A 17,130-nucleotide genomic window follows, 5' to 3' on the forward strand; every position below is an offset into this window, starting at 1 on the left:
CTCACAGTGCCACCCATCGTAGAAGCAGGAACAGTCAGCAAATAATACATCTGTCTTAATGATTATTTAACTTGATGTCAAGTAATGTTTCTTTTTTTTCTTCCAAACAGGGTCCATCTTGTGATCATCACTTTTCCTCCCAACTCCCTTTTCCTGGTTTTGCTTTTAGTTTAACCGTTTTTTTTTTTTTTATATATATAATTTTGGTGAAGCGTTCAAAAGTTGCCATCCCGAAGCGGCAACCAGTTTTTTCATGGTCTGTGGTCAGTCTGTACCCACCGTCGGACACAAGCCTTGTAGGTTGAGCAGATCACAGGAAGAAACATGAGTAAGGCCAGTGGGATAAAAGGGCCCAGCAAGATAGGGAGACCGCCTGGGACAGCGGCCCCTAAGACCAACCCCAGCTCAGGTAAGAGTCTTCACCTGGGCCATTGTTGGCAGACCTGTTTTAGCTCATGATACACTGATTGTATTATCTTGTAGCTACAGATTTTTTTTTATGGGTTCATGCAGTATTTTTGCTAGAAACCGGCAAAGAAGGTGGTCAATTTGATTGAATGAATGGAACTGCATATTATGGCGCGTTTCCACTGCAGCGGGTAGCTCGCTTTAAGCGTGCCGAGCCGTGCGGGGCCCGTTTTTGGTTGCGTTTCCACTTGGCTTAGTTTTGGCCCGGGGCTACTTTTTCACCTTTTTTCTGACCCGACTAAATCGTGGTTCTCTGGCCAGGAACAACCAGGCTGAGTCGGGCTGAGTATGCTAAACTAGAGAGAGAATCGCTGGCAAGGGGGCTACAACTACAACAAGATGAACATATTTGACCGTGATTTAATTGTAATACACGTTTCAAAATGATGCCGAAGTAACAACATACTGATACCGGTTAGTAAAAACCATGAATTAATGCTTTGACAAGTCTGCAGACAGACGGCAGGCGAAAAACCCTTTTAAAATGCGTGTTTTCTAAATGGAGCTTGGCTAAGCTAACGTTATATATGCTCCGACCGTCCACACTCACAACAACGGCATACAGACATAAATAAAGCAGCGACTGTATTCGCCATGACACAGGCAGTCTGTGGTTTGTACTTGTTTAACTTTTGTCTAGTTTCTGAACAGATATGAGGAGCTGTGAGCTCTGAGTGCTAAGAGCTAACGGCTGTGTTGTTTCTCTGGGGCGCTCATTGAAGATGACGTCACGGCTCCGCCTACACTGCGTTACTATAGTAACTACCCCAGCTCCTAAACTGTAATGGAAGCGCAGCATTAAAGTGAGCTGGGCCTAATAAGGCCTAACCAAACCGAGCGAGGCCTGCAGTGGAAACGCGCCATTAGACACACTCAGTTTATTTTCACCTGTATCCTAACAGACATACAGCAGGGAATCCAATTTAGTGTTTTTGATCAAATGTTTCCAGGTTACATTCAATCAAAACAAATGTGAGAGCATAACAACCATAACGTACCTTCGCTGCGTTTGTATACACCTGTTGTCATTTACGCAAAATACCTTTTGCAATGATATTGCATGTTTTGCACTCCATTTTTTACATTAGTCTCACAAGTCATTTGTTCTCTTTCTCTCTCATTATTCTTTAGCAGGATCTAAAGTTTCTGCAACCAACAAACCGGCTCCAGACGCCAGTGCAGAAGATGGTGCCGGGGAGAGCTTCCAGGTTGGAGAGCGAGTCTGGGTTAATGGCAATAAGTCAGGCCACATACAATTTTTGGGAGAGGCTCAGTTTGCACCAGGGCAGTGGGCCGGGATCGTTCTGGATGAGGCAATTGGGAAGAATGATGGCTCAGTGGCAGGGGTGCGCTACTTCCAGTGTGATGCCCTGCGAGGGATATTTACCCGCCCATCCAAGTTGTCTCGCACAGAGGGGGAGGCTAATGGAACTCTGACAGAACCCCCCTCCCGCGCCTCTTCACCCACTCCTTCAGTTAGTAGCGTCGCCTCACATACACCCGTCACAAAATCAACATTACCCTCAACTACCACATCAACCAAGAAGACCTCCTCCACTACGCCAGCGACACCAGCGACACCGGTGACACCATCTAACCTCACGCGCACAAACAGTGAATCTGTCTCCAACCTCTCTGAGACTGGATCCGTCAAGAAAGGGGAAAGGGAACTGAAGATGGGCGACAGAGTATTGGTAAAGTTTTAACTATTTCCTGTTTTCCTGATCTTTCATTTTCTACAATGTAGTAAAAAAACACATGGTCCCTTCCACTTCACAACACATCGTCTATTCCACTTCAAATCAGTGGTCTATTCCACCTCCTGAGTCAAAAGAAGTACTGGTACTAACACTGATTGTAATGATGTACATTACCATTCACATGTTGACATGTTGGCCTCATGCAGTTCAAAGCTGGTAAATGCTTGTTTCTGTCGCTTTGATAGGTTGATCTCACTCAGGATGTGTTACCCAGCGAAGCTGCTTGCTCTTTAGGCTTCTCTCATGTGTGAGATTAAATGTAGGCTAATGTTTAGTGTTTTTCTTCTCAGGTCGGTGGTACAAAGGCAGGGGTGGTACGTTTCCTTGGAGAAACCGATTTTGCCAAAGGCGAGTGGTGCGGTGTGGAATTGGATGAGCCCTTAGGAAAGAACGACGGGGCCGTGGCAGGCACAAGGTACAAAAACCACTGGATCTTTAACTAACTTAAAGAAAAGTTGTTGTACTAGTTAACCACATGTTTACTAAGACTTCCATCAGCATGATTGTATTCCAATGTGTGTCCCTAGATATTTTCAGTGCCAACCGAAGTATGGCTTATTTGCTCCAGTGCACAAAGTCACACGCATCGGCTTCCCTTCCACCACGCCAGCCAAAGCAAAAACAACGGTTCGGAAAGTAGTGGCCACACCAACTGGGCTGAAGCGCAGCCCGAGTGCCTCCTCTATCAGTAGCATGAGCTCTGTGGCGTCCTCTGTCAGCGCCAAGCCCAGCCGCACAGGCCTGGTGAGACACGGACATACTCATCATCGTTTCATCAGTTTTTATAATGCTGTGTTTTCCCAGTCTGACGTTGCTTGTGTTATGTCCCTCCATAGCTAACTGAGACTTCATCACGGTATAATCGTAAGATTTCCGGCACCACCGCCCTGCAGGAGGCGCTGAAGGAGAAGCAGCAGCACATTGAGCAGCTTATGAATGAAAGGGACACGGAGAGAGCTGAAGTCGCCAAGGCAACAGGCCACGTTGGAGAGATGGCTCAAGAAATTGGCCTGCTCAGAGACGATCAGGAGCAGGTCAGTTACCCCAGTGGCTCAGTAATAACTACCTGCATTAACTTTGGCCCAATCCCAAACCACGCCCTACACCCTACCCCTCTGTGACGGAGTAAACTCCGTCTGTAGCCACACTCGCAGCTCAACGAGGCTCCCTCCTGTCAGATGGAGGGAGTAAATACAGCGGCAAGCTTTGGGACGGCCTCCCCTCTCTCCGCAGAAACAGGAAGTGCCGTAACTGTATGTAACAACGGTTTCAAATCAGCATCTCTTAGACAAAAAATAAAAATGAATAACTAAAATAAAACTCCAAAGTATTAAACCTGATTTTTATAAGCTTCTTAGTTTTTGCAACAGTCTGTAAATATACACAACTTTATATTAACATGCACACATTTACCTTTTTCTAGACTAAACACAGGTATGATCCTAAGTTAAAAACATATGAGGTTGTTAACATCGCAGTTTATCAGTGGATGTTTGCTGGAACTACAGCGTGAACAGCGTGTTTCCTGACGGACACACACAGCGTTGAGACCGGTCAGGTAGAGACCGGTCTCCAGTCAGCACCGCTGCAGACTCGCTTTTTGATGGCTTGATAGCCCACTCCCCCTCCACACCGCTCCACACTCGTTGGTTTGGAACAGCACTTAATGTGGCGGACCCTCCATGCGAACGGAGGGGTAGGGTGTAGGGCGTGGTTTGGGATTGGGCCCTACTGTTGACCCCTAATGACTGAGAAAAAGAGTTGCCTCATCACCTGTATTCATTTTGGTTTGTCTGTTCAAGATGGAGACCAAGATGGATCAGTTGAGAGTCTTGGTAGAAGCTGCAGATAAAGAGAAAGTGGATCTGCTGAATCAGCTGGAAGAGGAGCGAAGGTAAGGGTTGCCAGAAGTCTTACTATCACTCAATCATTCATTTTATAAATGTAGTTTGTTGAGAGATAAAATGGCATCATAATGCAGTTATATTATTAGTCTGATCATGTCCTGAGGAAAGATATGTGCCGAGTTTGATTCACCCTTTTCGTAATCATTGCTTGTCTTTATTTTTCTGTCCAATAGAAAAGTGGAGGACCTTCAGTTCCGCGTGGAGGAAGCGTGCATCACCAAAGGAGACCTGGAGGTAATTGCACGACACCATGGCAACTAACACTTTTTATCGAATTCAATGTAATAATATTAAAACAGGACTGTAATGAAATTATTGGTATGTTAATTAAATACGAACTCAACATTTTCCTACTGATTTTAAATGTTATATTGAGAACAATTGAGCAGGTGCTCTTATCACCCTGCATCCTGGTTCAAACTCAGGATATCAGTTCACATAAAACTTGCTCTATAGCCATTACAATAAAGTGATCATTGTGTATATCAGTGTGTCTCCATGGATGCGACTAAAGGGTGCTTTCACATCTGTAGTTTCATTTGGTTCGAACCAAGGACAAAAGAAACAGATACCTTGCTGCATTTTAGCTCCTGTCCCGTTCACACACCCTTTCACAGGTCAGCCAATAGGGGTAAACAGGGAGTTATACAGAATCCTTGATTAGACAGGTTTGGCAATCGTCGTCCTGCAGTATCCGCACCAACATGGGGAAATCAGAACTTTATTGCTTCTGTTGTATAGATTAAAGATCTCCAGAAAAAATAACTGACTAAAGGGATTTTTGGAGCATATAATTAAAGTGCAAATCGGCAACATTTTATAAATATATCACATTTAAAGAGTGTAAGGATTCAGACCTAATGACTGTTATGGCTGCTCAATTAATCGTATTTTAATCGCAATTACGATTTTGGCTTTCAACGATTACGAAAACAACATAAACGAAATAAAACTATTTTATTTTTTAAATTGTTTTTTCTATTGTTTTTTCAGTTGAGTTATACTTAACGTTCAGGGTAATCAACTGTTAAAAACACACTGTTCACATTTTTTTTTTCAATGAATGTATGTTTTCAAAGTAAATGGATAATTGTTTTTAATAATCGTGATATCAATTATTGACCCAAATAATCGAGATTAGGATTTTTGCAATAATCGAGCAGCCCTAATGACTGTGTGAAAGCACCCTACGGTACCTCTGATCACAGAACTCCAGTTGAGTCCTGACGGAGCATTTGCATTTCTTTATGTTAGCAGTCATACTCCTACTCTGCAGTCTCGGTAGGCGTGTTTGCGTGGAAATGTAATAAATGACATTATTATTATATTGTTCCAGGTAATTATCAAATCTAGTGTGATTGTTCCAAAAGAGCCTGTGATGTTAGTAGTATTATTTAAAACATAAGGCTCTGGTAAACCATTATCCTAATATTCGAGTCATGTTTTCATCCCAAGTTATGTCCGGCAGGTATTGGGGCTCAGTGCTACCCGTGTTCATATCTGATCAAAGGATTTGTTATTTATTCCACAGAGCTACACAGGGGACCATCTCATTTACCCTGACGGCATCAAGCTCAAAATAGATGTTTTTAAATTGAGGGCTACAGGGTTAGAATATCTTCTTTTTAAACGTGTATACTAACAGTTTATTACTTACTCACAGCTGTGGAAACATTACAAATGTGCATGAAGCTTGACAGACGTAAACAAAAACTCCCAAATGCTTTGTTGACTTCAAGCTGTTAAAGGTGTACTAATGTTGTGCTATAACCCTCGGTGCCTCCCTGTTCAGTGATTTGATGTTATTGCTTCTTCTTCCTTCTCTTCCCCGTCTTTCATGTTGGTCCAGTGCTCAGCATGGAACCACTGGAGATGCTCCCTTGTCATTCCACTCCCCAGTCACAGACCTGAACTCTGTTTGCCCACTGCAATTTGATGGGAAATGCACTCAGCTTAAGAATTTAAATGTAATTTGCATATAAACTTAGATGTGTCAGGCTACATTGAAGGTCTTACCTATGCTAACGACAATTTACATTCAAATTACTCAAAAGACGTACAGTGAGCCCTCAAATGTATTTTCTTGTTTCCAAATCGAATCCTTGTTGCTTTATTCATTACCTCTGAGTTAGGTATATCGGTAATTTAGCCAGGCAGGCGTCTTTTGCCAGATTGTGTCCATTGAAAACCTAATGTGTGACCTGGGATATGCTGTTGACACAACATTTAAAATTGAGTCTATTCCCTTTTTTTAAATGAAACTTTTAAGTTTAAGTGCATTGGGGAACATATAATACAGGGGTCGGCAACCAGTGGCACGCGGCACCGTAACCAGTGGCACGCGGCACCGTAACCAGTGGCACGCGGGAATAAGTGTGCAAAATATTCAAATTGTATTTTCGGATCCTGAACGAGACCGTTACCTGCAGAAGGAAGCCATGGACGCAGCGCAGCCCCGCTCTCTTTAACTCCAGGCGACTTTCTGCCACTTTCCTCCGTGGTGCTGATCGTTTCACCACGGAGGAAAGCACAAATTGCAGTACCCATAAGAAGCAGTACAAATGCCGCAGTTTTTGCCTGGCTGTGTCTTTAGTTGAAAGCCCAGTGGTGACCTGCTCATCTCTCATCGAAAGAATAGACGAGTGCACTAGCCATCTGTGTGTTCTGGAGAATCACAGATCGGACGACCGTCCTTATTATTATGCCGTTTAAACCAAGCGCTGACAGATCCACGCACTGCTTCCCCGCATCGAGGCTCCCCCCGCCCTCCCGTTGATAATTCACGATCGTTCGGCACGCTGATACATGTTTTCTTTTTTTATGGCACTTCATATCAAAAAGGTTGCCGACCCCTGATGTAATACAATAAGCCTTCATCAAGAAATGCTTCCTTAAGTTCCTTAAAAACTGTTATTCATAGGAAACAAAGGTCAAATGCGAATCATTTCTGTTTCTTGAGTCCAACAGCCTGAGCTCTTCAATACTGATTTATTTATTTATTTTGGTCTCAAATCCAGCACATGGGGGTCTGATAACTGGTGGTTTCTTATACACTACTTACAATATGCATTGTGAACAATGGCCTTATCACCAAAGAGAGAAAGCAGTGTGGTTATTGAAAAGGCTTCATGCGTCACAAGATGACGAGTAGAAGATACAGATGCTATGGGGTTAGCTTTATATGCAGAAACACATCTTTATATTGATTTTGTATTAATAAATCAATATGATAATTCTACAACATTAGATCATGTCTGTACAGGAAACAACCTGCCCTGCTTTCTCCCCATGATGTGGTGAAGTCATTTTTACGGTGGCTTGACACAAATTATCCAGTTTTCTGTGTATCGTAACAATCAATGTGCTTTGTTCACCAGGTGTCAATTTTGCATGGTTACTTATAAACTGCCTCCATAAACATACTCATCCTGCGCATCCATAACACATGGCTCCCTCTTTTGTCGCTTGTTTTGTATCTCACACATTTTTTTGCTCAACACTCCCTGTGTGCAGCTGTTTATCGCACAGCCTGAAAGCTCTGCATGGGGTGTCTCATTTTCACTCATCCATCACTTCCCTCCCAATACCCTTTCCCCAATCCCCCACATACTCATACACAAAATACACACACACACACACACACACACAACCCCCCCCACCATTATCATTGTCCAAACCCCTCCATCCTCTTTCCTGTCTCCCTCCCTCTCTGTCTGCGTTGGGCTGGCATGTGATGGTGGCACTGGTGTGTTCTCTTCCTCTCCCCCTTGTTTACTAACAGACGCAGACCAGACTGGAGCATGCCCACATTAAGGAGCTTGAACAGAGCCTACTCTTTGAAAAGACCAAAGCTGAGAAACTCCAAAGAGAGTTAGAAGACAATAGGGTAATGAAAGCCGCTCTGCAGTGTGCTGCGTTGGAACAAAGTGCCGGGGATAGTGGCCAAAACATTTTCAAGGGATACCGAGAGGTGCTGGGCAGCAACTGGAGCTTTGCTTTGTATAAGCTTGTGGTGAACCCCACAAATGCATTTTTCAGGCTTTATATATAAGCAAAATGATACCCAAATAATCAGAAAAATAAGTTTAAAAGTTTATATAAATGCTCAAATTGGTCTATCCAGTCTGGCATTACAGTGTGGCATTAGCTACAGGATTATTTACCCTTTTTTAAGTATTATACCTCGCATTTAAATTGATCCCCGCAAAATTATTTTACGTTTTTAAGGTATAAAATGACAACTGTCAAGAAATTACCAGATGTAACTTTCAGCCCACTTCTACTTGAACCTTGTTCCGATACGTAACCCAACCCAACCTGAACTCACTCTCGCTACTGCTATCACTGCTCAACCAGACAGACAAACTTGTCCCTTGTCCTTGTCTAAGTTATCCTATAAAATAGTTCCCCAGTCCTTCCCAGCATCCATCTGTCCTGCTTATTGGTGTCTCTGCGTTTTGATAGTCAGAAACCTGTTCCTACTCCCAGACTTTGCATCCTTGTCTTATAGTCATAAGGGATGTCGAGAACAATATCTTTCTAGTTTCAGGGCCAATTATTAACCAAGCTATTACATATTAAGCTTAAGCAGCAGAATTGATGCATATTCGGGAACATAATGAAATGCAGATTTGGAACATAGCTGGAATAAAGTGGAACATGTCAATGTTCCCAAAATGTTATTCTTAATTCATGTAAATCACGAGGTTAACATTAGCATTAATCAGTGATATAGTGTTAGTGTAATGGATGGGGGGGAATAGTCTTACACACAGTTATAGCGCCATACATGCTTTCAGTGTTCACTTTCATTATTTGGACCATGCCCTTTATGGCCACAAGAGGTCAGTGTAACACCTTGTTTACAGGATCTATGTTTTTCATGCCCTCCTCATTTAGCAAGCAAATTAAATTCTCTGTCAGACACATTTTATTATTACTAAGTGTGGCTATAATTGCAGTTAACCAGTCAGTTTTCATTTGTTTAGTAATAGTTAAGTCTGATAAAGTCTAAGACCGATTTGTGTTTGAATACCGTACTAAACTATGTAAGATACATCTTTGAAAGTAAGATTGTTTTGTTCTTTAAGGTTGCTACTGTGTCAGAAAGATCCCGTATTATGGACCTTGAGAGGGACCTTTCACTACGAAGCCGAGAGGTAGCGGACCTGCGGCTGCGTCTCGGGTCCCAACAGGGCTCTGAAGACTCAAACTCTACCCTGTCTCCCCTTCTGGAAGAGATAAACTCTCTGAGGGATCAGCTGACTTCCCAAGAAACAAAGCAGAAAGAAGAACTAGCAAAGTACAAGGAGAAGTTAGAAGCCCAAGAAAAGAGCCACAGTGAGGCAGCCGCCCAGCTTCAGGCTGCGTCTGTCCGGCTGTCTGGTGAACACGAGCAGCTCCAGATGCGCTTAAGCCGGGCTGAGAAAGAGAACGCTGACAAAATTGATCTGTGGCGTTCCAAGTTGGAGTCTTCCATCGCCTCTCATCAGCAAGCCATGGACGAGCTAAAGGTATCTTTTAGCAAAGGTGCAGGGGCCCAGGCAGAAGAACTTATTGAAACTAAAAGTGCACTTGAAAGGCTGAAGGTAGAGCACCCGTTGGCTCTAGAGGAGGCTGGTGCCAAACATGAGGCCGATGCTGCAGCTTGGACTCGGGAGAAGCATGCGCTGAAGACAAAGCTGTCGTCTTTGATCGATGATAAGGAGCGACTGGAGGATTCTCTACGGTCCAGCGTTGAAAGAGTAGAGGAGCAGCACCTGGTGGAGATGGAGGATGTTCTTGGAAAACTTCATGCTGGCGAACTTAGGGTGAAGGAGCTTGAGGATAAAGAAACCATGTTGGCACAACAGGCCCAAGACAAGGATAGAGAAACCAAAGAGCAGATGTCAGAAATAGTGGCTCTGCGCAGCCAAGTAGCACAAGGTAACCGGGAACTTGTCACCCTGAAGAGTCGAATGGAGCTGGTTCAGAACCAAGGGAACAGCCAGGATTCAAAGGTGGGTTCTAATTCATCTCCATTTTAATACTCCATGTTCAGTGTGTGTTATGTGAGCGAAGCAATCTCTGCATGTCCTTTGTCACTCATTTGTGTTTGGTGTGCATATTTCGTTGCGGTTTGCTTTTTCTCCATTACCAACTGTAATATTTACTTGACATGTGCTATAGGTTAGTGAATTGAGCTCACAGGTGGAGTGCCGACAGCAGGAAGTCCTCTCTTTAAAGCAGACTCTGACCACTGTACAGCAGGAGAAGGACGCCCTGGCACAGGAGCTTGGAGGCATGGTGAGTCTTGTAGCTTAGTTATGGTAGAGTACCTTGTCTTGTCTCACTTGTCTTATTAGCTAAACCAGCAGCTGTATAGCTTGGTTGGCCAGTCCATAAAATACTACCCCACTCTAGAAGGGTGAAATTGAGATTGGAGGTCGAGTGTTGTGTGTGAATGCATGGTCGCAGCTATTGTGGATACCGGGCCTGTTCGTGTTTAGTGTCCTTTTGATGAACAAACTATGTACATTTGTTTAATTTGTCTAAATCCACTAGTGCAAATCCTTGTTAGTCACCCAACAAATATACATTATACATTACTACATATACATTACATTATTATACATTATGCAATGAGCTATCATATCATCTGGTTCAATACATCACCTGTTCTCATCATTAAACTAATAATATAATAATTATAATGCTGGACAAACCACAAAACCTTTAACATTCCTGAAAATGTATAAATGAGGATATTCCTGAAACATCAAACACACAAATGTGATGCAGAATGTATTTCACCCCCATAGAAACAAAAGATGGCTGACAGCACAGAGGATCAGACTAAATCATCAAATACTATGCAAGGTAAAATGAAATAAGCAATTGCTATATTTCAGATAGTAAACTGTTTTTCCTCCTACCTTTTCTGTTGGTAACTTGCCTCTTCCTATTCCTTAAGGATTCTAGGATCTAACATGCAACCATTTTCCTCTTGCAGAAACACTCGAGAAGCTCAGTCAGAAGGAAGAGCAGTGCACTTCTCTGACCACCGAGTCAGAGTCTTTAAGAAGTCAGCTTTCCGGTGAGAACGTTTAAACTGCATGCACGTTAAACGGTTACTATTGTAAGGGAAACTTCTGTGTAGCAGCAATGCAGTGGGAGTCACCGACTCAGGGAAGAGACACGGGAAGAGCAGGAGCTTTGATGTCAAACACTGATGGTTTATTTGGAGCTTCGGCCGGAGAATTCACATCACAAGTCACAGCAGCCACGATCTGACTGCACGGTAGAGTTGCCACGTCAATTCTGAAGAACTCTACCTCAGACCCGTGTATTTAGCTAGTTCAGAGAGAATCATCAACATGCTGCATAACAAGATAGAATCATAACACCTCTATCAGCTGACGCCAACAGGCAGGAACATAGAATCATAACACTGAGAGCATAGCAGCCTAGGTTACGAGGTGCGTGTGCTCAGTCAGGACAGTTTGAACTGATACACTGGGTCAAAGTTATGGGAAAATATTCCCCAACAACTATGTAGTATGTTTTTTCTCCTTTCTGGTTGAAAGTAACTTTATAATCTATGAAAAATGTTGTCCTATTCAGGCCTGGAGAGAAAGCTGAAGACTGCAGATGAAAAGCTTGAGCAGCTTTCAAAGGACAAATGCAAGCTGGAAAATGATATTTCAGACATGATGAAGACATCTGGCGATAGTTCAGTACAGCTGACAAAAATGAATGAAGATCTGATGCTCAAAGAAAGGTACGACACTTCATTATTACCTTCTCCTGTATTACGTGATTACTACAAAAACATAAACCAATCGTATGTAAAAACATAAATAACATGTCTTGCTTTTGTGTCATTCCATGCTTCGTCTAATGTCCTCTGTTTCTGCCATCACTCAGGAGGCTGGAGGAGTTACAGAGTCAACTGACGGAGGAGAAGGAGAAGGCGGCACACTCAAATGAACAACTGCAGCAAGAACAGACCGGCAAAGAGCAGGAGCTGAAAGAGACCAGAGACGCACATCAGGCTCAAAGGAGTAGCCTTCAGGACAACATCACTAACCTGGTTAGTATTGCGGGACAGTCACACAAAATGTGTTTTGATTTGGAGAATTAAATGTCACGTTGTAAATCAAAAAGTGGGTAAATATACTTTAATATACTACAAATAGCTTTTTTTGTTTATTTATAGTTCATTTAGTCCATCATATGGAGTGCACTGGAGATTTAGTATGTATCGATGAAATTCAGATTGTTAGAGTAAAGTAGATGATTGACTACAGCCCTAATATAAGAGTGTATATTTAGTTTACTCCAAAAGTATATATTTTAGTCACTGGCTGATACAAACCAAGTATATACAAGTTATTGTCTTTCTGGTGTCTTGATTTCTAGGAGAAGACTGTAAAACAGAGTGAGACCTTAGTTGAGGAGCTAAAGGAGGCGCAAGAGAAATCCTCCTCTCAGGCTTCAGAGCTTCATGCGAAGGACCTTGGGGTTCTTCAGAGTCAGGTAGACACGTTGAAGCAGGAGCTCTCCTCATCCAAGGACAAAACCAAAGAGCTGGAGAATTTGGTTTCTGAGTTGCAGACTTACAAAGAACAGGCTAAGGTAAGCAGAAACCTTCGAAGCTACAGATACTTGAAACAAGATGTTTTCAATGTTCTATCAGTAACATGTTAAAATGTATTTGATGCATTATTGATTCTACCCATGATGATATTTAAAGATCATGACATAAAACCTATCCTCTTTGTGAATGAAAAGTTGATGCCCTAAAATTCAGTTTAAACACTAAAACTAATTAAACTAAGTGTTCATTTATGGGAGACAACATTTAACTGTCAGATTATTTGTCCTTGCTTTAACATCAATCATGAATGTATATTATCCCCAGCATTTTCACTCTTAAGTAACGTCATACAGTTAATTTGTGATGAGTTGCTTATCTCCCCAACATGAAGGCTAATAACATATTGTTGCATACTCATCCCAGCTTTATATTTGATGGTGTCTTGTGCTTTATGCTTGCAGGGGTACGCGGATTAAGATTACGTGAAGTTTAAGTCATTTTAAAGTGATTGGAAAAGCCAAAGAAAGTGTTACACGGATTGTGTGCTAAATGTTCACGTTTAATCACTACTTACTATTTACATACTTAAGCTATTGATTTACATTTTCTCTTTCAAATTACAATAAGTGATTACCGATTTAGCTTTGTACCCCTGCTAGCATTTTTTATTACCTGATATTTCATTTGGGTTGAACATTTTCACTGCCTTACAAGAAGTTAGTTTTTTTATGCCTTCTACTTTTTTGGCTTACACTATTTAACTGTTTTACCCTTATTTCATTTATAAAAAACATAAATACTTGTGGCAATGTGTATTGCCCATCTACTTCCGCCCCATGGGACCTTATTTCGGAAAAAGTATGTATTGAAGTCAATGGGGAGAGAAAGATTATCTTTCGATCCCGTTTGAATTGTGCCACGAATTACACATATGATGTTTGTCAATCTTAAAAAATAATTTCCGTGTCAAAAAAGTCAGTTTGTCGTAAAACTGTTGAAATATAATACTATGAAAAATACGCAACTGGAAAGACTACAAATCCCAGAATCCCGGTCCCGCATGCTGGCTCTTACGAACCGACTAACTCCCCTTGTGTGTATGCACAGCCCTCAACGTGCCCGGACTTGGAGTGATTTTCACCTCGTTTAATACTTTTCGCCTCATTCTGAAAGAAAGAAGTGAAATGTGCAACGTGACGGCCGTCTTGGTGTGAGGTGCGAGACGGGAGATGTAGTTCATTGAGCGGTTTCACACAAAAAAAAGTGTTACCTGACAAACATCATATGTGTAATTTGTGGCACAATTCAAACGGGATCGAAAGATAATCTTTCTCTCTCCATTGACTTCAATACATAACTTTTTCGAAGTAAGGTCCCATGGAGCTCCCCGGAAAGGGAGGGACTTCGCCTCTCTATGAAAGATGCTGCAGGTGATGGTAGTATACACAGCAGGCACAATGTTTACATGCCAGTTTATTTGATTACATCCATTTCATTAATACATTCTTAAAAGTAAGGGCTGAAGTGAAAATGTTCCACCTTCATATGGATGAAAGTCATTGTGGTGTAAGCTGTGGTGTTATCTCCATTTTGATGCTTGTGCAGCTTAACCTTTCCAATTCACTTATGTCCATTTCAGCTTGGTTTATTTTGGATTCATCTTACTTTCCCCTATATATATATTCCCCTCCTTTTTTTCTTTCAACTTTTTTCCCCCAGTGTCTTTCTGCTGAGCTTGACTCCCACAAGCATGATGTTGAACAGTTGTCCAAAAATATGGAAAAGCAAAATCTAGATCTGGAAAATAGATGTAAGGAAAGTGAAGATGTTAAGGCGGAGAAAAGCAAACTGGAGAAACAGCTTTCAGATGTTCAGACCAAACTCTCTGCCCTTGAGATTAGTCACCAGGAGCTTTCAGTCCAGACTGAAGAACTGCTATTAACCGAGAAAAAGCTCTCAAAACATCAAGAGGAACTACTTGCCAACAACAAATCCTCAGCTGAAGAAAGGAATTCATTGAACACGGAATTGAAGAAGCTCAAAGATCTTCTTCAGGTTGAAAACAAAAAACTGGAGCATGCTAAAGGTGAACACCAGGCCCAAGTCGAGGAGCTTCAAAGACAACGGGAAGAGAAGAATGACTTGCTCCTAAAGTATCAGCTGGACTTCCAGCAAATTGAGGCTAAAAATAAGCAACTAAATGAAGATTACGAAAAAGTCTGCAAAGAGAAGAACCGACTCGAAGATGACCTCAATGAAAGCAGGTCAAAGCTCACAAGTGAAAAGGACAATCTCATTTTAGAAAGAGATTCTGCTAGAAATGCCAAAAAGTCTCTTGATGCTAAGAATGCTAAGTTGCAGGAAAAACTCAAGTCCTTGAACTTAGAAAAAGAAGATCTTACCATGAAGAACACTCAGCTGCAGGCCCTCACAGAAACACTTGAAAAAGACAAAGTAGAGATGTCTTCTGAATTCAGTGCTGCCGTTTTGGAAAAACAGAGCCTTGCGACGCTAAAGGAGGAACTCCAGAGTAAGCTCCATGTTACCAAGAAAGACTTGGAGAGCTCTGTCCGTGAATGTGATGAACATAAAGCCTCCAAAAGCAGCCTGGCCCAGATGCTGGAAGAGTTCAAGACCAACAGTCAGGTGACGGATTCTGAGAGGCTTCACCTTCTGCAGGAGAAAGAAGAACTGGTTGCAAACCAAAGGAAAGTCTGTAATGAAAAGGAAGGGCTCCTCAAAGAGATAGAAGAATTAAAGGAGACGCTTCAAGTCGCTACAGAACGACTGTCAAAGTCCAACGAGAAACTTAAAGAAGCATTATCATCGTTTGAGCAAGAGAAGCAAACGTTTCGCCTTCAGAGTTCTGAAATTGAGATGTCTCTACATGTTGTACGAAAAGAAAACATGAGCCTGGATTCAGCATTAGAGCAGCAGAAAATGGATTATGAGCGTTTAGCGGGGGAGAAGGGAGAGTTGGAAGAGATGCACACGAAAACCCTATCTGAGAGTAATGCTCTTTCTCTAGAGCGTGATAAGCTAGCTAGTGAAATCCGAACAAATAGAGACCAGTTGGATAGCAACTCCAAAACTAATGATGCCGTTGTTCAAGAGAAGTCTCATCTAACAACAATGCTAGAGGAAAGCAAACGACAAAAAGACCAAATTGAAGCAGAGATGAACTCATTGAAACGAGAAAAGGCTGACTTTCAAAATGAGCTTCAGAAACACAACTCTGATATAGAAACTCTTGAAAACGGCAAAGCTGAACTTATTCAAGAGCACAGTAAACTAAAAACAGATTTTGAGAAGGCTAATTGTGAACTTGTTAAACAGGTTGATAACCTTTCTAAAGATAGTCGGGGTCTGAAGTCGTTGCAGGCTGACACCGACAACAAAGTGCAGTCCTTGCAGAATGAGAATCGGGCTCTGCTTCAAGAGATCCAAGAGTTAAAAAGTAAGATTGATTCGATATCAGGGGCCAAGCTACTTCTCGAGGCCCAGCTACAGACTGAGTCTAGTGAACGCAATGCAACTAAATCTGACAAGGAGGGTCTCTCCAAACAAATTGAGGAGCTGAAGCAAACGTTGTCTAAGGTCACAGATGAAAATAAAGAGATGTCTTCTAACCTTAGGAACACTGATGAGCAAAACAAGTCTTTTATCATGGACACGAAGGCATTACAAACGCAATTGAAGCAGCGAGAGCAAGAAATTAGTCGGGTGACAACAGATAAAGAACAGCTATCATCTAAGCTTGAGGATATAGGCAAACGGATGACCTCGCTGACCACAGAGAAGGAAGACCTTCTAGCTGCAAAGTGTCAATTGGAGCAGAACAATTCTTCTCTCAACACAAGTCAAGGAACCTTGCATGCAGAACGGTCTAAACTCCTCGGGGAGATGGAGAAGATGCACAATAGCCAGAGACAACTAGAGATTGATGTCAAGGACCTACAAATCAATAAAGACCTTTTGGATAAACAATACCAGAGTGCTGTCGCAGAGGTGTCTGCTTCCGCTGTTGTTAAAGAAGAGATTTCCTCCAGCATCTCAAATCTAGCCTCTCAGAAGGAGGCCCTGCAGGTGGAGAGAGATGAAGCCCAGCAGCAAGTCAGGCAGCTGGAATCCCAACTAAAAAATGCCATTTCTAAGCAGCTTGAGGTATTCCTCCTCCAGTAGTAATCACTGACGTGTGTAGATTAGAGTGGCTGGGGCACCTCTCACTGCATGCTTGCTGGTTTGTCTGCCTTTCCACTTCCCTTTTATCTTCATGTCTAACTTTCACCTTCCATGCACTAACGGCTGTGAACTACCCTCGGCTCCCAGCCTTTGCCTGTGGGCTTAGAACGTGATGTGAGGCAATTATAATGTTAAAATCAACTGACCATATAAAGCTGATCTTTGTCACACATCA

At 42.3% G+C, this 17,130-nt stretch overlaps 1 protein-coding gene across 5 annotated transcripts in view; it reads left to right on the top strand.

Moving 5' to 3' along the window:
- The window catches only part of clip1a (CAP-GLY domain containing linker protein 1a), a 29,615-nt gene that overhangs the window by 4,738 nt on the left and 7,747 nt on the right, over positions 1–17,130 (top strand). For 2 of the 5 annotated variants that reach the window (XM_034090307.2, XM_071204421.1), the window contains exons 2-17: positions 111–409; positions 1,600–2,162; positions 2,519–2,643; positions 2,756–2,972; positions 3,065–3,262; positions 4,031–4,122; positions 4,309–4,369; positions 7,917–8,021; positions 9,226–10,134; positions 10,304–10,420; positions 10,936–10,993; positions 11,127–11,210; positions 11,738–11,894; positions 12,041–12,206; positions 12,536–12,751; positions 14,433–16,877. In XM_034090307.2, coding sequence (XP_033946198.1) covers positions 325–409; positions 1,600–2,162; positions 2,519–2,643; positions 2,756–2,972; positions 3,065–3,262; positions 4,031–4,122; positions 4,309–4,369; positions 7,917–8,021; positions 9,226–10,134; positions 10,304–10,420; positions 10,936–10,993; positions 11,127–11,210; positions 11,738–11,894; positions 12,041–12,206; positions 12,536–12,751; positions 14,433–16,877 — 5,598 coding nt within the window. In that variant the 5' untranslated portion in view covers positions 111–324. The remainder of the gene's footprint in view (positions 1–110; positions 410–1,599; positions 2,163–2,518; positions 2,644–2,755; positions 2,973–3,064; positions 3,263–4,030; positions 4,123–4,308; positions 4,370–7,916; positions 8,022–9,225; positions 10,135–10,303; positions 10,421–10,935; positions 10,994–11,126; positions 11,211–11,737; positions 11,895–12,040; positions 12,207–12,535; positions 12,752–14,432; positions 16,878–17,130) is intronic. The other 3 variants (XM_071204420.1, XM_071204422.1, XM_071204423.1) reach the window with 3 other exon arrangements.

Source organism: Pseudochaenichthys georgianus, chromosome 9 (assembly GCF_902827115.2).
Source record: "Pseudochaenichthys georgianus chromosome 9, fPseGeo1.2, whole genome shotgun sequence".
Lineage (NCBI taxonomy): Eukaryota > Metazoa > Chordata > Actinopteri > Perciformes > Channichthyidae > Pseudochaenichthys > Pseudochaenichthys georgianus.